The sequence below is a fragment of the Chenopodium quinoa genome, unplaced genomic scaffold (assembly GCF_001683475.1).
Source record: "Chenopodium quinoa cultivar QQ74 unplaced genomic scaffold, ASM168347v1, whole genome shotgun sequence".
Taxonomy (NCBI): Eukaryota; Viridiplantae; Streptophyta; class Magnoliopsida; order Caryophyllales; family Amaranthaceae; genus Chenopodium; species Chenopodium quinoa.
The window spans coordinates 7,109,259-7,134,045 of NW_018743955.1; the positions used below are offsets into that span (position 1 = coordinate 7,109,259).

At 34.7% G+C, this 24,787-nt stretch overlaps 2 protein-coding genes across 3 annotated transcripts; both read right to left on the bottom strand.

Moving 5' to 3' along the window:
- Positions 1 to 876: 876 nt before the first annotated feature.
- Positions 877 to 1,399, bottom strand: LOC110689567 (uncharacterized protein At4g14450, chloroplastic-like). Its single transcript, XM_021866339.1, has one exon. The coding sequence runs from the start codon at positions 1,309 to 1,311 to the stop codon at positions 1,003 to 1,005; it is 309 nt and encodes a 102-aa protein (XP_021722031.1). The 5' UTR covers positions 1,312 to 1,399; the 3' UTR covers positions 877 to 1,002.
- Positions 1,400 to 2,671: 1,272 nt separating this feature from the next.
- LOC110689340 (actin-related protein 9-like) lies at positions 2,672 to 23,346 on the bottom strand. 2 transcript variants are annotated; one of them, XM_021866113.1, is made up of 20 exons: positions 23,183 to 23,346; positions 23,031 to 23,103; positions 22,797 to 22,915; positions 22,643 to 22,702; positions 22,230 to 22,292; positions 21,723 to 21,825; positions 13,521 to 13,726; positions 13,277 to 13,397; positions 11,612 to 11,676; positions 10,473 to 10,562; positions 10,008 to 10,058; positions 9,801 to 9,932; positions 9,248 to 9,337; positions 7,356 to 7,426; positions 7,033 to 7,229; positions 6,904 to 6,947; positions 6,769 to 6,818; positions 4,292 to 4,337; positions 4,121 to 4,171; positions 2,672 to 3,242 (listed from the first exon to the last, which is right to left on the bottom strand). In XM_021866113.1, exons 1-20 carry the CDS (start codon positions 23,183 to 23,185, stop codon positions 3,099 to 3,101), a joined length of 1,779 nt encoding a protein of 592 aa, XP_021721805.1. In that variant the 5' UTR covers positions 23,186 to 23,346; the 3' UTR covers positions 2,672 to 3,098. The 2 variants fall into 2 exon arrangements, with proteins under 2 accessions (XP_021721805.1, XP_021721804.1); XM_021866112.1 differs by having other exon boundaries at positions 13,521 to 13,738.
- Positions 23,347 to 24,787: the final 1,441 nt, after the last annotated feature.

The window sequence follows — 24,787 nt, forward strand, 5'->3', positions numbered from 1 at the left end:
CAAGAATCGCTAACGACATTAGCGGTTTTATAAGTGTAGATCCGCTATCACCGTTGGCGGTTCTTTAGGGAAAAAAAAATCTACCAAACTTACGTGGACAATTTAGTGGGAATAAGTTTTTAAACCAACGTAAATAAGGAAATAATTTACTATTCAACAATTTTTAGGGAAATCTTCCCCACTTGAATCGTAAAGATCTAATCCATTGTCCAAATGTAGTCTTATGTTATATAATTCAAATATTTGACTTTTAGAAATAATAATAGAGAGTAACAATTAATCTTCATAGCCAGCCCAACTTCATAAATCAACGCTTGATTATAGAAAGAAGAGGTTTAGGTAAGGTTATCCTTCTACTCCCAAACAATTATAGTTGGCGGGCCTCAAGTTGTGACCTACAAAGTGAGTTCCCACCACTCCACTTAATATGTTTTTTTAAAAACATGCATAATGGTTGATTGAAAAAAAAAAAAAAAAAAAAAAAAAACCAATATTTAAAGATGAGAGCATGCAAATTAATAAGGTAGGTGCAAAATCGTTAGACTTGCACAAGATGCTGATTGCCAGGCCTTTTAGCTTAGCCCATTTTTAGCTCAGCCTTGGTGTTTTCCTTCATTGAGGTAATTTATGGGAATTGAACATTGGGTTTGAATGTGGTACATTATGCACCTCAGTTATGTGTCCGCCTTAACAAGGTTTGAGATGCATTAGTGCATTACTACTTCCGTCCCAAAATAATAAACTTATTCCGTGGAATAAGTGACTACTGTAACTGTAGCAATTAGCCTGGAGTATTCCGTTTCAAAAACGAATCAGTGTATTCAAACTAATCCAACAGTAAACAACAATTAAAGTAATAAACAAACAAAATACGAAAACACCGAATCGTACTACTACCACTTTAGTTTTATTGATTCCAAAAAAATTCAAATCTATACAATAATCTATGACAAACTAAGCAAACCCTATTTTCTCTAATTCAAAAATAAAAAAAAAAAAACATCAAAATCTACAAGAACCAAAAGGAGCAAGAGAAGAAGGAGCGGAATCATAGCAAAAGGGGACGGCAGGATGCTGCCACTTCTTGAAAACGATGGGTTTAGTTTGTTCAGCCCTAGACGACGTCGTTTGGGAAGCGGAAGAGTCAATCTCAACGGTTCGATTAATCGACGGTGGGGATGATGCGAGAGGGGACAAAAGTGGAATCGCAACGTTCCAATCAGTGGGGCGGAGAACTTGTATGGAGGCTGGGGCTCGACGTTGTAGACGGCTTGATTGACGTCGGCGGTTGGATGAAGAAGTATCCGCCATTGAATCAGAGAGATTGCTTTATTATTGGGTTTGTGTTTGTGTTTGTGGAGAATACTGACTTATCACACAAAATGAGAGGAGAGAGAGAGAAAGGGTTATAAATATTGTTGACTATATAGACCCCACTAGCATGTGGTCTACACGTTTCGAGCTCCAACTCATCTACAGTTCTCATTTACTCAACCTTTACCGTAGTCCGGTATTTACGGATTAGACACTTTATTTAAAAATAATTGAGAATTGTATGGAATCTTCACTCTCAAAGTATCTATAGTGGGGATTAAACCCCTAACCTTAAGAAGTCAAGGTCAAAAGGTGTAATCTTACAACTGGACCAAGGGTCTGTTCATATTTACAAAACTAAACTTATTGAAGCTGAACTTTCTTAAAAAAAAAAAAAAAAAATATAGCTAAACTGAATATTTTATGAAAGAAGGAAATTAAGAGCTGAACTGAACTGATTGAAGCTGAAATGAATATTTTATGAGAGAAGGAAATTAATAGCTAAACTGAACTGATCGAAGCTGAACTGAACTGATTGAAGCTGAAGTGAACATACCCCAAGTTTACCTTGGTTTTCTATTGTTTTATTACACGCTCTGTTTTGTAATTACAAGATTTGCTACACGTATTTCACAAAGCTTTAGGAAAATTATATATTGAACACCCAAGTGGATGCTTACGGTTACCAACTATAAAAGTGTTACAATTATTATAAAATGAACGTAAAAAGAAAGTACTGTGATTGTTATGAAACGGAAAGAGTATAAAAATTCATAAATTCATTGATTTGCTTTGGAATCAACTTTACTTAGTTGAAGACTAACATACCCGTACTTATCCATCGCATCCTCAATACTTCCAAATTTCCAATACAGCTTGGGAGTTTTTTGAAATTCAGATTAAATCAATCAAAAACTCATCCTCTTCTATGATATTATCCCCCTCTTTAAGGATTCAAAATTGAGCTTCCCCTTGGATTTCTTTGGAAACTCCAAGGAAACCATCATAAAACCCAGAAAAACAATACACTATAATTAACAACCCACACAAATACTATTGATCAGAAATAATATAAGAACGATCAAGGTCTTACAGAACACTAAGGCTGGAAATTCAAACTCGCCAATGACAGAGTGTGTGTTTACATAATACTCATTTTAATCATCAGAATTCATAGTTTTAATCTAGTAACTTTTTAGTTTTATTTTAATGTGAATTAAGAGCTTATAAATGAAACACAGACACTGAATCTCAGTACATATCTGAAATGAAACAACAGCCATGATTCCTTGAATTTGGTTTGCCAAAAAAAAATAAATAAATAAATAAATAAAATAAAAATAAAAAATCAAACACGTTGAAAGGACTCCAATTTATTAAAAGAGTCATCAAAATATTTGGCTAACCATAAGTCCACAAGTAACCTTTTTGCAACAAACACCACTCAGGGTAACAGGCAAGCAAACGCCATGAATTTGGTTTGCACCCAAAAAAAAAAAAAAAAAAAATCTATTCAAAGACGTTGAAAGGACTCCAATTTATTAAAGGAGTCATCAAATATTTGGCTAACCATAAGTCCACAAGTAACCTTTTTTTTAATAAACACCACTCAGGGTATCAGGCAAGCAAACGCCATACTATTTTCCCCATTCAATAATATACACCAGTTTCAACTATTACAATTGCCATGTGCCAACTGATGTTTTAGAGGGCGGCTAAACTAACCTGGCCACTTAATATACTACCTCTAGTGTGTTTACATGCAAGGAAACCACTCACAGCACTCAGGAATTCATATAGCACATAGGCTGAGCTTGTATATAATAAGAATCTTTGTACTTTCTGTTACTCCCAATATACAAGCCCCCGCGGATCCAATCTTCACGGTGTATCCATGCCTCACGGCTAAAATCAAGAATGGCGAGAATCTGTTGTGCAGAGAAAGTCATTAGGAACCACAGGTACCAGTTAAACTCCTCAAACTAATGTCCTGAAGGAATGTAGGGGGTAAATAAACTAAGACAATATTCGGTATCAGCAATGAAAATGGTGTGGAAAAACGTCCTAATGGAAAAATGTGATTCCCCTAGGTACACAAAAATTATCAAACTGAAACATGTCATGCAATTGGAACAAAATACTGCCTCTGGATTATATTTTGGCTTACATGCTCTGTTTGGATAGCAAAGAAGAAATGGAAGGGGAGGGAAAGAGGGGAAAGGTTATAAGAGAAAGGAAGGGGAAAGGTGAGCTCCATTTTCCCTCCAAAATTATCCAATTCTGGAGGGATAATGCTTAAAGAGAGGGAAAATAGATTCCTCCCTCCCTCTCCTTCCCCCAATCTAGTGTCAGATTCGGTTTTGGTTTTGGTTTCAGTTTGATCATGTTGAGATCAATTTTAAAGTTGAGTCATGCTAAATTACACAGTACACGAGTCGAAATCTGAATCGGATATTTTTCGAGTCGGATCTGGATCGGGTCGGTGTGGTTTTGATGCCTCTAGGTGGCACCTCCTACATAATTGCATATTTCCCCTTATGTACTAAATTTGATAATTATTAACATACTAAACTGCCCATAATAACCCTCCCCTAATTCAGTTCATTAATACATTTCCATTGAGGAATATACTTTAACCTCAAATAATTAATCATGGTATGGGAGCAAACTAGAAGTGAAGCCATAAAGGTTTATTGTGATTGTAAGTGCCGTTTGGCTTACTATAATGATAATCCTCCTCTTTTACTAAAAAAAATAATAATAATAAAGAAAGAAAGAAAGAAAAATTGTACAAGCCTTTACTTACCACTCCACCTTTCCATGAAACATAGATTGGGTTATTTCTTGACTGCAAAACCTACAAATATAATTTGTTTAATTGACTTCATCAATGACATTCATACAGAGGATTAGAGTAGCCTTGGTAAATCCAGAGTAAATAATTATGAACAAAGGAGAAGTGAATGTATGCACAAACCTCAACTGTGTCAATTGCTTCATTTGGAGGGATCGCATGCAAAACCCTGCAAGTAACAAAGGAGGTATGTCAAAAAAAGGAACAAGTACTTCAGAAAGAATCTAGTCATGCAGTATAAAATTCTGTTTTGAATAGTGCTAAACCAATAAGCTGCAGACTGAGTGGGAACGGGGATTTCCAATAGGGTTGCAAATTAAGATCATGTTACAATTTCAATACTTTATAAGTCTACCCATTTTTTTTCTTTTTACTTCCCTATCCAATTGTAGGAACAGAAACATTAAAAATAAAAATAAACAAACCCCTTATCCCATTTTCCTGAATTTAGTCCCTTTAAAAACACAGCAACACAATTTGCTCACCAACAGTTCATGGTCTCCCTCCAAGCAAGAGACTTATCTCCTCCAATGAGAAAAGAGATAATCATCATCCAAGAGAAAAACTAAGATGATCTTTGACTTAAAAAGGACAGCATGAGAAAACAGAGAATCGTATTCCCAACAAAATAATATGGAATGGATATGGGACCAAACCTTGCTAAATTTGTTTAATTTAAAACTAAAATGGAATTTACTAAGTTAGGGCTTGAATCTAGGGTGGGAATGGATTTAGAATCATAGGGTGTGAAGAGGTATGAGATTGTAGGGGACTTGAACGGGAGTTAAATACTACTGATACGGGGTGTCATGACAAAAAAATTGCCCAACCAAATATTGGAAATTTTGGAATGGATTCTGCTCCATTCAAATATATACCAGAAGGCCCAAACAAACACCCTTAATTGTTTTTTCTATGTTCCTCATTTCTAAAGTGCTAAGTCTTCACTAATTAGCTTCCATTTACCAGAACCATTTGCTAATACACACTTCATGTCATCATGTGTAGGTAGGGGTGTGCAAGTATCCCGGTACCCAGTTCTTGAATCGGAACAGGAACCATTTGCTAGTACAGATTTTCATAAGGCCCAAAAATTAGGCCCAAATCAAAAATCCTAATGTCCTCTCTCTCTAACCATCATTATCTCAAGCTTCACCCTCAAATCGTTTCTCTCTTCACCTAACCCCCAAAGGTATCACCCTAACCTCCTAACTCTTTTTAACCCAACCAACTTAAGTACCAATAAGACCACCAAATACACCACACCACCTCACCATCGCAGGAAATTGTCCCACTCACTGTCAGACCCACCCCGACCACTGCCAGAACCACCCCTTCCAACAGCACCCTCCACCAAACCCCTCCTAACCAACCACCTTCTAAAATACCCAAACCACCACCCAACCTCTAAAAGACTAAAACCACCAACCATCTCCAAAAGCCTACCCCCACCCACCGAAACCGCCCTACCTTGTACCTAACCCACCAGAAACCACCTTCCCACCACCATCACAACCAGGAAACCACCGCAAGGTCCACAACCACCTAAAAAACTAATCTCACTCAAAACCAACCCATGAACACCAAAAACAACTCTAATTATTTGAAAATCACAACACTTACCCTAAAACCAACCCCAAACATCAAGAAATTCCACAAAAAAAGTACAACTAAAAAAGAAGTTAGGAACTTAGGATACAGAGTAGAGAGAGAAGGGCGTTGGTGTCGGCGGGGATAGGACGGTGGCGTCTTTGTTGTCCGCAGAATGGGGAAGGAGCACCGGCAGCATAGGGGAGTGAAATGGCAGGAGAGGGGAGGGGTAATGGTGGTTGTTGTAGATGAAACAATGGAAGGGAAGGGTGGTAGTTGTACTTGTATGTTTCCCTTTCTTTTTTATAAAACAAACAACTTAAGAAAAATGAGGGTTTTGCTTTCCTTCTCCCTCTTTTTCTTTCTTTATGTCATTCCCTTTCCCCTTTGAGAACCAAACGGCCCCTAGGGGTAATGAACTCCCTAAACCATCCACGATCCCCCTTCCCTTCACAAAATCTAAACAACCACACAAAACATGAGTTTTTGTGTAGTAGATAAGGTGTCCTAAAAGTCCTAATCAACCAAATATCTAACACAAAGTAAAGTCCACACCATCTACTCATTTTAAAATAAAAATAAAAATAAATAAATAAATAAAGCCAAGTTAGAACACGACACTCACATGATTTTCCAGTCAAACTTGCACTTTAGGAATTATGACTAGTGCTTTTCCATTTACGTAGTAATAAGGACGTGACATTAGAAAAGAGCTTCTATAACCATAACAGCTGGCATGTTGCGATCAGAATATGGCAGGAATCGAGTTCTTTTTTTAACGTAAGCAACTGAGTCATTCAAGTAACAGTTAAATACCAAAGTATGTTTTATGTCATAGCAAAGTATACTGTTAAAAACATTATTGAGCGATGTTATTAGAAAGGGGTCCCAAAAGGGTTTTGTATCAATAGTTTTTGCTGACAGGTTGCCGCCAAGCCAGTTGTTAAAAGCTGCTGGTGAGAAAAATCAGACTGATCAGTCCAAATGTCAAACCATAAAGGAAAATTTACCTGTCTTCCACAGCAGCAACGAGACCATTAGTCATAGATGCACCGCCACCCTAAAAGAAACAGCACTTTAGCTCCTCAAAGCATCAAAATGAATTTAGAAAGATACTACTTATTGCTTATTTCCGGGGAGCTCACCAGTTGTATGCTACAGAACAATTTTCTCTGAAGGTCTATTCGCCCTGCCCATACATCCAAAGCTTTTAATTAAATATCTTATCATAGTGAAAAACATGAACATTCACTCGTGGAATCTTTTGGCTTTACCGGTTGAGAGTATGCTTTTTGTGATGGCTTCAGCAAGGCCAAGGTTTTCTTCTTTCTTATGCTTGTTAGTAAAAACAGTATAACCCTCCCACATAGAAAATCCTGCATTGAAGCCAGGATACAAGTCTGACCCATCTGGTCTCCTTGGGTACTCCACATTTGAAGTATCTTCCAACATATCCTCGTAATCATGGAACCTGGCAAAGTAGAATCTATACATGTTACAGCAATGAGTACATGTGAGGACAGAACTTTATCATATAGGTTTAAAGATTAACAAGCTCCTTGTAGTCATAAATAATGCTCAAAGGAGATGCCCTCACCACGTGCGGGGCGGTGGAAGATATACTTCTGGAACCAAAAGCTTGGGATAGAACAAGCCCATAGGAGGTACCTAATTCAAGAAAGTAAAAAAGGTTAAGAACACTGTACATGTTTTAATTGAAAAGTTGAAATTTAGAGACTAGGACTCTGTTAAAGGGATGGAAGGGGTAGGGGAGGGGGGAACAACAAATTCCAGCGGTATTTGAAGGAGATTAGATGCTATACAAAGCAGTCTATTGAAACCAATAATGTTAAAGGTCAAAATAAACACTAACAATCATAACAGATGTTCTAGTAGACTAGTAGTCATTTAGCTACAGTTTGAATACAAGAGTAAAGATAAGATTAAAATATTCAGATATGTGAAAGATATTCTAAGATGGTTAGATGAACTAACCAACGAGAAATACAGAGGCTCCAGAAATCAAGAGTGGTGAATGTCTGGATAAAACATTATAGCAAAAAAGCTATAAACGAATAAATAGCACATATTAACATGCACATATATGTGTTTTTTAATTTGATGGAAATATTCCAATACTACTTATTACTACCTGTAAAAGCTAGAGGTAGCATAAATAAATAAATAAGAACACACCTAGAGGCCAAGAGCATTAAGATAGAACACTATCATCAAAAACATGAGGCTTTCCTTCGAATTTTATAAAAACTCAAAATCATTACGTACAGTTAATATCACCTGTCAAACAAGGTTATAAAGACATTGATACACTGGTGGTTTGGTACAATGCATGTCTAGCAGTTTAATTGCTACCACAAAACAAAGACTTGACATACTTTTAGTCAATTGCCCACTAATGTATTTTGTATAGATAATTTTTTTGACAATTTTTAACAACGTTAAAAAAAAAACAAAATAAAAAAGGATACTCGTTATAGGACTAACATCATATTCATTTGTACCTCTAATCCTCTATACGGCTCTCTTATCCTCTCATTGGCTTATTGATTAAACAGCCAAAAACCCTCAACACATCCTAGATATTTACAAATGGATATAGAGGAACGGTGAGGAGTGTTAAAAACATACTTCTTATCTCTCTTTCTTGCAACTTACCTTCTTTACTAAGTAACTAAAGTGTACTACCAACAACTAACAAATGAATTCATCACCATTACACAGATTAGGGATGTAAGGGATTGAATTTGAACTCAACCTCAACCATTTTATGAAATTTGATGAACTTTTGAAGGTAATAGCATTAGTCTTTGGTAAAGTCAATTAATTAATTAATTAATCTTTTCAAAGCTCCCAAGTGATAAAAAAAGACTATGATGATATGATCTCTTGGTTTGTCATTAAAATTGTACACTTCCTCTGTTTATATATATATATATATATATATATATATATATATATATATATATATATATATATATATAAACAGAGGAAGTGTACAATTTTAATGACAAACCAAGAGATCATATCATCATATATATATATAAATGCAACGAAGTTGCAAATTAATTGCAACCTTAGTGGCTCTCTCTTTTCTACACAAGCTACAAAAATATGCATTCCCCCCGAGGTAGCAATCATAAAAAATGACTGAAAACATTATTTCCTCAGCTTGACACTTAAATTGTACAATAAGTTACTTCCTCTTTTTTTTTTTTTTTTTTATAAATGCAATGAAGTTGCAAATTACTTGCAACATTAGTAAATGTGGCTACGTGCTCTCTCTTTTCTACACGGACTCTAAAAATATGCATTACCGCACATGAAGCAATAATAAGAAAATAAAAATTGCAGGATACGGAAAGATAATTATGGACTCATCAAAAATCCCAAACTATAAGGGAAATCGTGGAGACTTGAAACACAGGTTATCTATTAGGATGCAATACAGCTATCATTAGAGAAACTTACATTAAGAGCTGTTAGCCTCGTCTTATGAGCTCCAACTGAAGTGCCATCCTCATACGAGTGAACTACCACAAAAGCATCAGTCTCACCCTCCTGTATGCGTAATTTAATTAATTTAATGAGCCTGTCATGTTCACTCCAAGAATACCAATCTAAAGATGTTCATTACTTTGAACTCTGTAAGCCCAGAACACGTCCCCAGGATGTACAGGACACAAGAATTGTACATAGATACCCATCTATAACAATCAAGAGCTACGGCAAATAGAATCCAGAAGTATAGGGAAAATCAAAAGGCTAAATGAATTTCTAGAAAACTAGCTACTACACTAGTTGCATCATCATGAGAAACACCCCACCTAAAAAGGCTAATGATTCAACCAAATCACCTCACCCACTATTAGCTGAATTAAGAAGAACCTAACATTTTAGTTATTATTTCAAAGCAACATTTTAAATAAATAGCATGCACCAAAGAGAAATTTATAACCAACATAGTCTAAATCATATTTATTTAACTAGACAAGAAAGAAAAATCTCATTTTTGAAGAATCACCTTAATCTGACAGTAGGACTCTTTTAGTCGATTAAGCATTAACAGGTCAATAGGTTTTGCCACTGCATCAGTTCGAATTGGTGGCCAAGTTTGGTGATGACGTTGAGTCCACAGCAGGCATCTTGATATATCCTGAAAAAAACACAAAATTCTTAGCTGCTTTAATCAACAATACAAATGTACTTGTATAAAGGAATTGCACCACACCTCTCCTCCAAAAGATAACGTAATTCCTGTCGCAGGTAGTGCAACTCCATCCTGGTGATTCATGCCACATGAGTAGTTGATTTGGATCGCAATATAAAGAAATGCATTTCAAAAATACACCTCCTCTTACAGTAGAATAAGAAATATCATTAGAAATTTGGAATTAATCCATCTTTAAAGCCTCCGGTAATTCAGTAAATACAATACTACAATTAAACTCAAGGCCTTGATGACCTACAATTGGAGCAAGTGATGAAGAGCAATAATTCAAAGTAAATCTTTATTCACAGTTTCCCACAACAAATGTTCACTCATATATTGATTAAGCCCAATCATTGCTCTACATTCCTCTACTGACCTAGACGACAGTAAAAAGTTGCATAATGTTTTCACTATAAGAAGCGTCTTGGAATGAGACAATTACCAGTTGTAGGTCTGGAGAGAGAGAGAGAGCATAAGGCATACCTCAACACAAATGACTGAAGTGACTTGGGCACCAATATTCACAACACATGCTGTTGATAACCCATTCCCAAAGACAGTAGCAAGAGCTTCCTGAAGAATCGTTATATATGCTTACTATTTGCCAATCACCAATAATTTATTAATCAGACAAAACCAACAATTGACATCAGAATTAAGATAAGTAAAATGGATCATGATATATTTCCACATACAAGCAAAAAGCCACAAGTATGTGTTAAAAAAGGACCATGTATGAGCACAAAGAAAAAGCAGTGGAAAATTTGTTCACTGCAAAAAATATTATACAGACAATTAGAAAGGTTAAAAAAAATATAATATACAAAATAAAAACAAGAAATATAGAGAATAAAGGTTTAGGGGACTTCTTGACATCAAGCAAGTATATATTAGGAGTGACCTCAAAATATAGTTGTCTGGTTAAGTAGCACCTATATCTTCAAGTACAAACTGACAGCAATACCAAAATGTATTCAAAAATCGCTTCTAAATTCACTACAACATACAGGATGTCTTCAGAAGTTTTAACAATATCATTTCTAAGGGTAATGGATATTTGAGTTGAATATTTGCTTCTACTCCTGGTGTAAAACTACGGCATCATCATTTAGATCCAGCCGTATTGTAAAGGATCTTCAATAGAACGAACCAAAATTGTCCTCAAACCACTCCTGTAATTGTGATCAAAACATATTTTCAAACCATGCTTCCATTACTAATGCAAGTGAAGACAAACGAAAGTTATGGTTTTAATCTCACTGTGTTTCATTTCAAAGATTGTATTTTCATTCAATAAGTGTATTTTAAATTTCCGATACCAAACGGTAGCAAGGCCTCTACTCTCCATTATGCGTGAGCTTACTAAATCCCTAGACTCTAGCTTAGCTCACAACAAGATTAAGAGTGTGGTTCCACAGGACAAAAAAATCCTCATTGGTTCACTACAAATATCTACAAGAATATACCTAGGGCTGAACAAAAATAATGGCATGTGAGCATATGTACAAAGCTTAAGGTTTATACAATGCTAGATTTTTGAAAGAGCTATATTAAGGATCACGCATGGAAGATTTGTAACATCATATAAAATGAAAAACAACAAAGTTCATGCATTTTCTAACCTGGTGAACAACCGCAACACCAAAGCGCAGATCTCCCAATACTAAGGACATCAACTCTTTTATTTCTGCTCATGAAAACAATAGCAATGGAGTATATCATCAGGTCCAAGATGCCCTGAACGTCATCAATGATTCTAGATTTTTAAAAACATGCCTGGAATCTCGTACATATAATGTAGCAGCAAACCTTTGTGATAAAGAGGAGATAAGAATGAGAGTATGAGACCCCAGATATCTTAAGTCTGAGCTTGACATCATAATCATGTATTTTATGTAATTGATCATCAAAGTAATAAAAATGACAAAATAGTCATCATGGACCTAAAGCAGGATATACATGTGTGAATTGGTGTTAGGCTCACTAAGGTTAACGTGACACCAACCCAGCACATCAAAGGATCTAACTTCCAGTAAGATAATTTAGTCAATAAATCACAAAAACAACCACGGCGTTGCAGCAGCTTATATACTCTAAAAGTAAAGCACTAGTTAAGACCACATATCTCAGACTTAATTTCAGGATATTTATTTAATACCTTCTGAACCTATTGACAAGGACTCGTGTATAGCCAGAGATGCAGAAATGGAAATGAAGTGAAAATCCTGCTACATGCATCAGAATCCAATGCAGTAGATCAGGTTTATCATGACAAGTACAAAACAAACGATTTCCCTCTTGTAAACATGTTATTATCTAAAGATCCAGCAATACTAATTTGCTCATCTCCTTTGTGCTAACAAGGTCAACAAGAGAAGAATAAGAAGATTATGTGGGTTTCTTTTTCTGATTCTGCTTTTCAGTAACTCAAACAAGGTCAACTGAAGAAGAAAAAGAATTTTCCAAGAAGATTTTTTTTTTTTTTTTGTTAATATAATATAGATACAGCCATTTAAGGATGACTTGATTGCTAATTCTTGTTAAAAATGTTTCTGCAAGCCTCTGCATGAGCAGTTGAGCACATATGGCACATAGTCAGTAACTCAAACAAGGTCAACTGAAGAAGAAAAAGAATTTTCCAAGAAGATTTTTTTTTTTTTTTTTGTTAATATAATATAGATACAGCCATTTAAGGATGACTTGATTGCTAATTCTTGTTAAAAATGTTTCTGCAAGCCTCTGCATGAGCAGTTGAGCACATATGGCACATAGTCTTTTACTCTTCTTTTTCTTCCTTTTCTACATTTTTATTTTTTGTGGTTGTGGTTCAAGATGATTTAAGTGCCTGATTGACTTATTCTAATACTTGTTCAAGTCTCAAGTGTTAAGTGTCCAACACGGGTATGGAAAATAAAATGAAGAGTTAATTTAAAATAGCCATAAGCTATATGACTTTACTATCTGACAAAGCACTCTTTGGTTTTTTTTTTTTTTTTTTTTTTTTTTTTTTTTTTTTTTTTTTTTTTTTTTTTTTTTTTTTTTTTTTTTTTTTGCAGTCCTGATTTCAGCTAGCATACAGCAGTGAGACCATGCAACATTTAGCATAGCAAGCAAATGCTGATATTTTTATATGAGGGAGGACTACTCATTGTTTACAAAGTAAAAGGGCAAGAGCCACATGTTCAAAGAAAACAAAGTAACAGAAAGGCCAAATTGTGACATATTAACTCCCATGAAAAGAACATTGATCAATAAAAGAAAAACAGAAAGAACTATATAACTTGTACCGCGATTATCAAAAGTTTCTGGCACAACAAGAACAGCAGAATACGTAGTTCTTTGATTTAAGGGAATATGCAGTTTCTCAGTCAAGATCCACTCCCAAATAGTACGAAGGTCTTCTAGTACCTACAGACGGTGATAAGATCAAACATAATCTGTTGAGTATGGGTACATATCCCGAGGATGAAGTGAAAACAGGAGATATAAAAAAATGCAAACATTGTTTAAGCTTAGAAATAAAGAGCCTACCTGCTGTGCAGGATAATATGGAGAAACATTAAAATGACCTCGGCGGATAGGCCTCCTCAAGCAAAACGGCTCACATGGTGAAATTCTTAGTGCTTCTTCACCGCATATGAACTCCCTGTATATTTGTTCACTGACAGAAGCAGTCTCCTTATGTTCATTGTTAAGATCTGACAAGTGATCACTGACATCATTGTTTGTTGAAGTTTCTGCATGTATCACTGAAAAGTAAGGCAGGGGGCAAAAAAAAAGTAAGCAAAGACTTCCCACATAATTTTGCATGCTTGAGGAAAATATATGATATGCTTTAATGCACAATAAAAGTTCTAGATAGTGATGAGTATGAAGCCGGGGGTGGTTGTAGTTAGGGATGGCAATTCAATCCAAATTTGATCCAAGTCCGACCCAATCCGAAAAAAAAAAGTCCTATTCAAATCCGAGAAATAAACAAGTCCGAACGTAGAAGTGAGACTTGGATCCTGCTAGAGGTCCAACAGACCCAACCCGAGTCAAAGTCAGATCCGATATTTATATCTTTATCGCTTGTGCTACATTTTTTTATTGGCTATAAAGAGCCAAACACTTTTTAGCCTTTTAGGGGGTGTTTGGTTTATCAGATTGGAATGAATTGGTATGGAATCTCATACAAGAGAGGTATGGATTCTAAACCCCATACTAGTCCAAACTTATTTGGTTATATTGTTAGAATGGATTCTATTCTTCATTAAAAGAATGGATTGTGAATCTCAATGGAGAGGGGTGGGTATGGGGGGGAGTTAGAACCCCTTGGGTATGAGATTCTATCACTAGAAAACACAATCAAACAAAAACTAGATAGAATAGATTCTAACTCCATTCCAACTCATTCCAAATGATCCAACCAAACGACCCCTTAGACTACTTCACGCCATTTTATTCTTGTTGGGTGTGTGAGATAAAAGTTAATTGTGCAATGTATAAACTATATTAAGATAAGTAAAATTAAGAAAAACTAATAATAAAATAGTAAAACCTAAATATAATGTAAGCATATAATGCTCCTAAGTTTTCTACCACTATTTATTTTGGATGAGTTTTTCCTATATAAACTGTAATTGATATCATTTTCAATATAAGAGAATATAATAAAAGAAAACATATTCTTCCGTATTATTTCATTTTCAAGAATAAATATAAGTAGGTGCAGCAGCTCTACTCATTTCTCATATAGTTTATAAATATTTCTTATTCATCTGATCCAATCACCCATTATACTTTTGCTGTCTCCAACAAATTTGGTATCAGAGCCGAAATAATTATATCATGGCTTCCAGTACATCAACACCATTTTTCTCTTATTCCCAACCGACACTTCCTATCTTTGATGGAGAACATTATGACTATTGGAGTAGTCAAATGCAAACATTCTTTATATCTCAAGATTTATGGGAGCTCGTGGAAGGAGGCTATGAAGACCTTCCAGAAAATCCTAATGAAGCACAACAAAAACTACACAAGGAAAACAAGAAAAAAGATGCACTTGCATTACGATATATTCATGCAGCCGTGAGTAAAACTATATTTCCCCGCTTATATGGATTGAAAAAAATCCAAAGAAGCTTGGAATACATTAAAACAAGGATTTCTAGGAAATGAAAAAGTTGTTGTTGTTAGATTACAAAATCTATGGAGAGATTTTGATAACCTGGATATGCAAAAGACAGGAAATATCCAAGTTTATTCTTCACAAGTCACAGAAATAGTTAATCAAATAAGAAGTCTCGGTGATACATTAGAAGAAAAAAGAGTTGTTCGAAAAGTATTAAGAAGTATGAAAGAAAAATATAATTCTGCCACATTTATAATAGAAGAGTCTAAGGACTTGTCAACTCTCACAATGCATGAGTTGATGGGATCTTTGGAATCACATGAGCAAAAATTAAAAAGAAATGCAAATACCGATCAACTTGTAGATCAAGCATTTCAAACCCAACTTAACATATCAAACAAACAATATCAAAGAGAGTCAGAGAAAAGAGGGGGAAACCAAAGAGGACATCAATATGGTAGAGGCCGTGGTACCCAAAATTTTAGTCGTGGCCGAGGACAAAGTAGAGGAAGAGGTCGCAAACAATATCAAAATTATCAACAAAGGTCAAATAATTCTTGTCGTATTTGTGGTAAGTCTAACCATCAATCATCTGAATGTTATTTTAAATGTAAGAGACGTCGTAATTCAAATCATTCTCAAAAAGATTGTTGGCATCAAAATGGAAATAATACAAATGAAGCAAATTTCACCGCTAACGCTGAAGGTGAACAATTATTTCTTACGTGCATGGATGCACAAAATAAGTCTAGAAATTTAAGGTTTCTCGATAGTGGTTGTAGCAACCACATGACAGGAAATAAGGACATGTTCATCAAGTTAGATATGGGTGTAGCAAATCAAGTCACCTTAGGTGATGGAAAAAAGGCAAACGTCGAAGGACGAGGAGTCATTGCCGTTAATAGCAAAACAAATGACATAAAATACATACATGATGTTCTTTATGTGCCTAATTTGACACATAATCTCCAAAGTGTTGGGCAACTTGTTCAACGAGGATATTCAGCAAATTTTGACAATGGGGAATGCATTGTTACGGACAAATCTGGTACTATATTGGCAAAAGTACAAATGAATGATAATAAAGTTTTCCCGCTTCATATGCCACAAAATAAGCTAGCATTGCAAGCAAATGTTATGGATGAATCTTATCTATGGCACTTACGATATGGACACTTGAACCAAAAAGGATTACAATTATTGAAACAAAAAGACATGGTCGTGTGATTACCACACATTGATAGAAATATTCAAGTTTGTGAAGGATGTATATATGGAAAAATGCATCGTCTTCTATTCCCAAAAACTTCATGGAGAGCTAAAGCTCCTCTTGAATTAGTACATGCAGATATATTTGGCCCCACAAGAAATCCTTCTCTACAAAATAAGAGGTATTTTCTATTATTTGTAGATGATTACACTCGTATGATGTGGATATATTTTATTGATCAAAAGTCAAATGCTTTCAATGTATTTCTCCAATTTAAAGCATTAGTTGAAAGACAAAGTGGTTATATGATAAAGACATTGAGAGCTGATAGAGGGGGTGAATTTATATATAACCCTTTTATGGAGCATTGTAGAAATGAAGGAATAAAAAGACAATTGACAGTCTCAAAACACCTCAGCAGAATGGTGTAGCAGAGAGAAAGAATCGCACAATTGTAGAAATAGCAAGAAGCATGATGGAAGAAAAGGCTCTTCCTAAAACATTATGGGCTGAAGCTGTAAATATATCTATTTACATACTTAACCGTTCACCAACTAAAGTTGTTCGTAACAAGACTCCTTATGAAGCTTGGAATGGTAGGAAACCGGTTGTTAGTCATTTCAAAGTTTTTGGATGTATTGCATATGCCTTAAATAAAGATCAAGGTAAAGACAAGTTCGATCCCAAAGGGAGAAAGTATCTTTTTGTGGGATATAGTGATGAATCAAAAGGCTATCGTCTCTTAGACCCACAAGCTAAGAAGCTAATAGTCTCCGGAGACGTGGTGTTATATTTGAAGAATCGGCAAAATGGAAATGGGATGATGAAATAGTTCATTTTCCTGTCCAAGAAGAAGCTATAAATTCTCGTAGCCCAGCTCCAACAACAATAAATAATGCAGCAAACAGTACGCATAGATCTCCTAATAATGTGTCAAATACACAAACACAAGAAACTTCATCTTCTCCGGTTTTAAATCAATAAATCAACCAGGAAGAATTAGAAAAAGGCCTTCTTATTTAGATGATTATGATTGCTATTTATCTAAAGCAAATGACATGGAAACATTCGCTTTATTTGCGAGTGAGCCTTCTAGCTACAAAGAAGCATCAACTGATGATGTTTGGATAAAAGCAATGGATGAAGAAATTGCTATGATTGAGAAAAACAAGACATGGGAGCTTGTTGATTACCCTGAAGGTAAAGATATTATTGGTCTAAAATGGGTTTATAAAACAAAACTAGACCAAGACGGAAATATTCAAAAACACAAAGCAAGGCTTGTTGTCAAAGGATATGCTAAAAACCTGGAGTTGATTTCAATGAAATATTTGCTCCAGTAGCTCGTATTGAAACCATTAGGACAGTGTTAGCCATAGCTGAAAGAATTATATGTTTATCAGCTTGATGTGAAATCCGCATTTCTGAATGGTGTATTAGAAGAAGAAGTGTATGTGGAGCAACCACAAGGTTATGAAATTCAAGGGCAAGAAGATAAAGTTTATCGTTTGCATAAAGCGCTCTATGGGCTTAAGCAAGCGCCAAGAGCTTGGAATAGTAGAATTGACAAATATTTTATGAATAACGGATTCAAAAAGAGTCCAAGTGAACCATCACTTTACATTAAAGAAAACAATGATAGGCATTTTCTCATCGTTTGTCTTTATGTTGATGATCTAATCTACACTGGAAGTGATATGAAACTCATTAATGAGTTCAAAGAGTCTATGATGCAAGAATTTGAAATGACAGACTTAGGACTCATGAAATACTTTCTTGGAATTCAAGTTACGCAAACTAAGGGAGAAATTTTCTTTAATCAAGAAAAATATACTGTGGATCTCCTAAAGAAATTTCATATGGATTATTGCAAACCAGTGAATACTCCTATGGCATTGAATGAAAAATTAAGTCAAGATGATGGAGCTAGTAAGGTCGATGGTAATGTGTGCCGAAGTTTGGTAGGTTCTTTACTATACTTGACTCATATAAGACCTGACATAGCTCAAGCAGTGAATATGGTATCAAGATTTATGAATAATCCTAACAAACTACATTTTGCTGCCGCAAAAAGGATATTACAATATCTTCAAGGTACTAAGAAAGTAGGTCTAAGATACCAGAGTGAAGTTGATGAAGAATTGATTGGTTATACTACCAGTGATTGTGTTGGTTCCATTGATGATCGTAAGAGTACATCAGCCTACATTTTCTGTTTAGGCACTAAGATAATATCATGGAATTCAAAGAAACAACAAACAGTAGCACTTTCTTCTGCAGAAGCAGAATACATGTCTGCTACTAAAGCAGCATGGGAAGCAGTTTGGGTACGAAGAATTTTACAAGACTTGGGTCTTCAGCAAGAAAGCCCCACGATGATATTTTGTGACAATATGTCTGCTATCGCTATGACAAAGAATCCAGTGTTTCATGCAAGAAGTAAACGCATTGAGATTCGACATCATTTTATACATGAATTAGTCAATGAAGAAGAAATACAGCTCAAGTTCATCAACACTAATGATCAGCACATATGCTTACCAAAGCTATAACAACAGAAAAGTTCGAGAAATTTAAAACATTATTAAACATTGCAAATTAAGAGGGGGAATTTGTGAGATAAAAGTTAATTGTGCAATTTATAAACTATATTAAGATAAGTAAAATTAAGAAAAACTAATAATAAAATAGTAAAACCTAAATATAATGTAAAGCATATAATGCTCCTAAGTTTTCTACCACTATTTATTTTGGATGAGTTTTTCCTATATAAACTGTAATTGATATCATTTTCAATATAAGAGAATATAATAAAAGAAAACATATTCTTCGGTAATATTTCATTTTCAAGAATAAATATAAGTAGGTGCAGCAGCTCTACTCATTTTGTATATAGTTTATAAACATTTCTTATTAATCTGATCCAATCACCCATTATACTTCTGCTGTGTTTGGAGGGTGATACTATGATCTTTATCCTCCTTTCATCGATAGTACTCCATCTCCTTTTCTCCTTCTCTTTCTCTCTCTAGTAGAATATATCCTAAAACTATCTCTTCTCTAAAACCTCCCCCATTTTTACCCTTATAATTTTTATATGTCATCGAGTAATCTCTCTCCTTTTATATCAACTTAGAGAACCCAAATTTCGTTCTCATGTGTAAGCTTTCTTATCAATTTGTAGATCTAGCTTTGTAGTTGTTAGTAAGAAAAAATGTTAACGAAACATTTGAACTATGCCTATGAATTTGAATATGTCGACCTTTTTTGTTATATAAAAATTATGTACGATGTAGAAATTTCTTTACGAACGGTTTGCATTTCGTCGGAGTTGGAGGTTGCGGAGTTGGACTTTAAGTATTCGGATTTTGTGTTCAATTGTATGGCAATTGGAGTCGGGTCTTACATAATCTAACCCATCGCCATTCCTAGTTGTAATTGTTATTTTTAAAAGTTATAAAGGTTTTTTTTTTCTAAGGCTTAGGTTCTATTCTCTTCACCTTATTTATGCTAAATTAAAATTCTTTTTTATTGAACTAAAGAGAAAATAATGTTAGTGGATACTCCCTCTACATTTAACTACATGCTCCACTTTCCTTTTGCAGCCATATTATATTACTTCCTAAATTATTTTTGCTAAACTAAAATTATGTTTACTAAACTGAAATTATGTTTATTATTATGCAATTTTATTTTGGTAATTATTTTTAAGATACTACCTCCGTTTCTATTTCGTGTAACTTTTGCCAAAAACAGATATTACAAGTTATGTGCAAAAAAAAAAATCCTTAGGATTTTTTTTTTTAAGTAAAGTTTATTAGACCGTTACTTCAATCCAATTAACACATTAATTGTATGTTATTAACTTTTTAACCCAACTTAATCAACCCTCGACAAAACACTAATTCAACTTCTCTCTCTTCCCTCACAACCAAATCCACCAGCCACACCACCATATTTTCTCTCTCCTCCATCTCAAGCAACCCTCGCCACCACTTTTCTCTCTCTCTTCTCTAACAACCACCACCACCACCATATTTTCTCTTTCCTCTCTCTCAAGCCACCCTCACCACCACTCTTTATTCTCTTTTCTCGCAACCACTACACCACCACCACCGTAAGATTTTGTCACTATCACTTCCTCCTCCATAAAAGTTGTCACCGCCGCCCCTCCTCATCAAATCGAATCACCAACTTCTTCCTCTCTCGCGATTCCTTTTTTGTTTCTACAATACCATTACAGCTTAGAGTTCAAAATTTTATGGTGATGAGGAGGTAATATTTTCCAATTTTAACCTTTTTTATATGTTTAGGGTGGTGGTGGCGGCTTCGGAGAGAAGATTAGTGGGTGGTTGTGGGTTACGGGGAGAGGGGAGGGTGGGTGATGGTGGTGGTTGCACATAATTAGAAAATTTTGAGATTTTTTCTCCGACCCTTAATCACATACGTTTTATTTTGTTAAACAACCATTAGGAAATGTTGTCTTTGAAAAGGTGCAGCTAAACAAAATAAGACACAGAGGTAGTATTTTTTTTGTTAGTTCTCATAAGTTTTATATTTTAAGTTGTCACTAAAGATAGAGATTTAATTAGGGTAGAATTCAATTTAATGACTTCTAGATTTTGTAAGCTTATATACTGGCAACGTTAATATGCAATTTAGTCATTGCTAATTAATCTCTCCGTTTCTAAATTATTGACACATTTTGACTTTTTTCACTATCCATATACTCCCTACGTTTTTTTTTTTAATATTGCACCACTTGGCATTTAAGAGTTTCACAAATATTGCACCACTTGGCATTTAAGGAAGTTTCACAAATATTGTACCATATTCATTTTAGGAAAAGAAATATTTGTGTTCACACTACAAATACCTAATATACCCTTACTTTTCAACACTTACTTTTAATATTGTGTATACAATCACATGGAGAACTTTGTATTTCTACCTTTCTCTCTCATCCTTTTTTCCACTACCAAAAAAATTTGTGTTAAACCCTTATAGTGCAATAATAAAAGAACAGAGGAAGTACAAACTTTGACCATCATTTTTAAAAAATGTTTAAAAAAAAACAAATTTTATCATGAAATATATTGAATATATTTTTTACAAGCATTTAATCACATAAATCTAAGGTCAAACTTGTGTATTGACATGTGTGTTAAGTTTGCCTATGTCAATTATTTAGGAACGAAGGGATTAATAAAATTTGGTTTGTTAAAAATTATTGTCTAGTCGAGAAGACGAGCAATTAAGCTAAGAAAGAAAATCCTAGTTGAGTATTAATCTGAGAAAGATTAATAGTCTCCATATCAAGATTTTCTTCTTGCTTAAGGAAAACACATCAGACAATGAAGCCCAACAACAAAAGAAAGAGGAACAAATGAAAAAATGATAACATTACCTGATGGAGGAAAAAAATCAGGTTTTTTCTCAAAAACATCCGTCCAAGTAAATTCTGGTTCTTTTTTGCAAGTTGTGAGGTTAGATCCATCAAGGCGTGACATCTGCAAAACAAATATGCACAAAATTTGGAAGGGTAAACATTAAGTAACGTTTACATGGAACTATTGCAATTATGAGGCGCATGAAACAACTACGTATATCATTTTTTAGAAAAAAAAAACATGATCTCCTTTCCAAATTACCTAACAAAAGAAATCCTTACATCATTTGCACACTTCATAAGTATGTGTGTTAAACATTAAATATCTAAAGAATCAAAACATAAAAATTCAAAAAAGCATAAGCTAGCTGTACATTAAAACACTAACTGTATAACAGGCTCTGCAATTAGTAAAAGTTTACACTTAACACCTCATGTGTCTCATCGACAACAACAAATCATAAAAGCATAGGAATCCTCTGCAAATATAAAAATTGATTCTGATAACATAAAAGAGCAACACACCTTCCTGGAATAGGAATTGGAAACTTCTTCATTCAAAGAAGGGATCTTGAGAAAGGAAGCAATCTGTAAAGAATAGACCAAAAGCGTTTAATAAAACCATGCAGAATGCTCACAGTGAGTCACACATCCCTTTTGATAATTATAACCTTACCCTTGAGGTGAGAAAGATCACCGCAATCACCAAAAGGCAGAAGCGGGGATAGAAGATTTTGTCATAAATATTGTCATCAAATATACAGGCATAATAATTCATGCTTTATTGAGGTTGTCATCACTCGTTCTGAACCCTAAGCCATAATATTCATGATTAAGTCTATTTCTATTTCTTTTTCTTAAGGCTATGAAAACTCACATTTGAGCACAACAAATCCCTAAAATGATTAATTTTGTAAAAAGAAAGCAAATTCACTCACAGTGTCATAAGCTCTCTCGCGCTCGACATGTTGTGCCGTAGTAACCTGAGAGTTTAACGCCTGAAAATCAACACTATAAGTCCATAACATAGCTCACAAAAATATCTCTACAAAAATGATAGCGCAATTGTGCAAATATGTGGATATAGCAGACCTGATCTACGACATTTTTTCGAGGATGTAAATTAGCACCAGTTGTTCGACGAGCAATGCAATGAGGAATAATTAATGGAGCATCCTGAGTACCAAGGCCAATTTTAATATTGGCAGAACCTAATGAAAAACACAATGTAATTCCTAATTTCAGCAAATTCAGGTGCAAAATCCGAAACAAAATAAAAAATGTATAAAGTGATGGAGAAATTAGGGTTTTGTAAGAGAATAAAACCTGGGTTTATGATGACTAAATTAGCACCTCGCTCAGCAACGAATTGAGAAGGAACAACCGTTTTTAGGTAATCCTGCAAAAAAGAAACTTAGAATTGGAGGCAATTTGAAATGTTGATGTTGCAGAGAAAGATAGAGAAAAGCAAGGTTTACCATGTTGACGAATGCTGGAGAATTTCAGGATTCCAGTGTTGTTTTGAATTGATTAGTAGATGATACACCTGAAACAGCAGTTTCCCGATCAAGGAAACCACCGATGTCCGGGGTTACTCTCAAGTCTCGTTAACTACGAGTAGAGCATAACCCGTGCTTTACTGATTAGTACGGAATACGTATCTTGAGCAAATGTTATTGGGTAAGGGTCTGTTCTCTTCCGCTAATTTTCGATCTATTCAACTGTAATAAATTCAGTTCATTCGTTAACTTTCTTCTTTCAATTCATTTCAACTCCAATTACCTCAGTTTAATTCATTTCAGTAAATCAAAATAGGTCCAAGTGTGTTGTTATATTTTATCTATAATAATAATTAATACTAAAATAGCAACCGCTAACATTATCCTATTCAAAAAATTAACACATTTTATGATGTCATTAAAAATTATCCGTCCAAAACTATAAATGATGTCATCTTTTTATAAATTTTTTTATTAAAATTTTGGTAAACTATATTATTATTAATATCAATTTCTGAAAAACAATCTATTCTCCCTAACAATAATAATTTAATTTTTTTTCCTCGAATATTGCTTTCATCATTCAATTTTTTATTTTATATTTAATGAAAGTTTTGTTGGCTAGGTAAAACAAACATAGATGTTTATGGTTTAGTCGCTGGTAGTTTGTTCTTACATAGTTTCTACTATTTGTCTTGCTTTTTGAAAAAAGAGAGTTGAGTTTTAGGTGAGATGGGTCTGCTTCAACCATGTATTTTGGCTGTAGTGGTTGTTATGGTATCTGTAGCTGTGCGATTTTTCTTGGGAGAATGTCCAGCTTTTTGCCTTTGTGTAAGGGATTCCAATCTAAATGTGGTTCTTGCCATTACAGGTTATGGCTGCTCGATCTAACAAAGTTTTCATTCCCTTTGAACCTCTTCTGCAAAAGATCACTGCCTGGCTGCAGTTCCCAGCACCAGTTTATGGGTTCATAGATATTGCTAGGAATAATGTCTGGGTGCAAGTTGTGCGACCAAACAATCGAGCACGCTTGACATTCTTTGGTGGTGATGCAAGTACGGTTCAGGAATCTCGTGAGAGGGCAGCTCAGAAGGCTGTAAAAAAGCTGATATACATGTTTGGTATTAAGGTTTCGGATTTTACATATGATCAGATTAGACTCCATGAATTATGTATGAAGCTGTTTAGGAATAAGTGTGCTGAGTTATTGCAAGAAAAGGGCAAAAGCCCTAGGCAAGTTGTAGGGGAGAGTTCTGGACATAACCTGGTTGGTAGTGGTTTTCATGTTTCCATTTATTATGCACAGGTATTAGTGCTTGTTGTGCGAAAGACCGGAGCATCTGTGACAGTTATAGAAACAACTTGGGTGGAGGGTCATGGCTTTGTTTCATGGGTTATGGTTAATTGTTCGCGTAGTAGTAATAGGATGGAGTGCATTTTTAGTGAGTTCTGCCCTTTGGCAAGTGTTGCTGAACAGAGGGTTGCAAAGAAGGCTGTGATTTATTTAGCTTGTAAATACAATATGGAGATAGTTGATGCTAACTATGGGGCTACAACAAAGCTAAGTAGAGAGTGTTACTTGCT

What these genes read in the sequence shown, in the direction of transcription:
- LOC110689567 (XM_021866339.1), bottom strand. Translation starts at nt 1,311, where the DNA reads ATGGCGGATACTTCTTCATCCAACCGCCGACGTCAATCAAGCCGTCTA.
- LOC110689340 (XM_021866112.1), bottom strand. An exon ending in CATATTATCCTGCACAGCAG is followed by an intron (nt 13,398 to 13,520) that starts GTAGGCTCTTTA and finishes CACCGTCTGTAG; the next exon opens with GTACTAGAAGACCTTCGTAC. An exon ending in AGTCCTACTGTCAGATTAAG is followed by an intron (nt 9,338 to 9,800) that starts GTGATTCTTCAA and finishes TTACGCATACAG; the next exon opens with GAGGGTGAGACTGATGCTTT.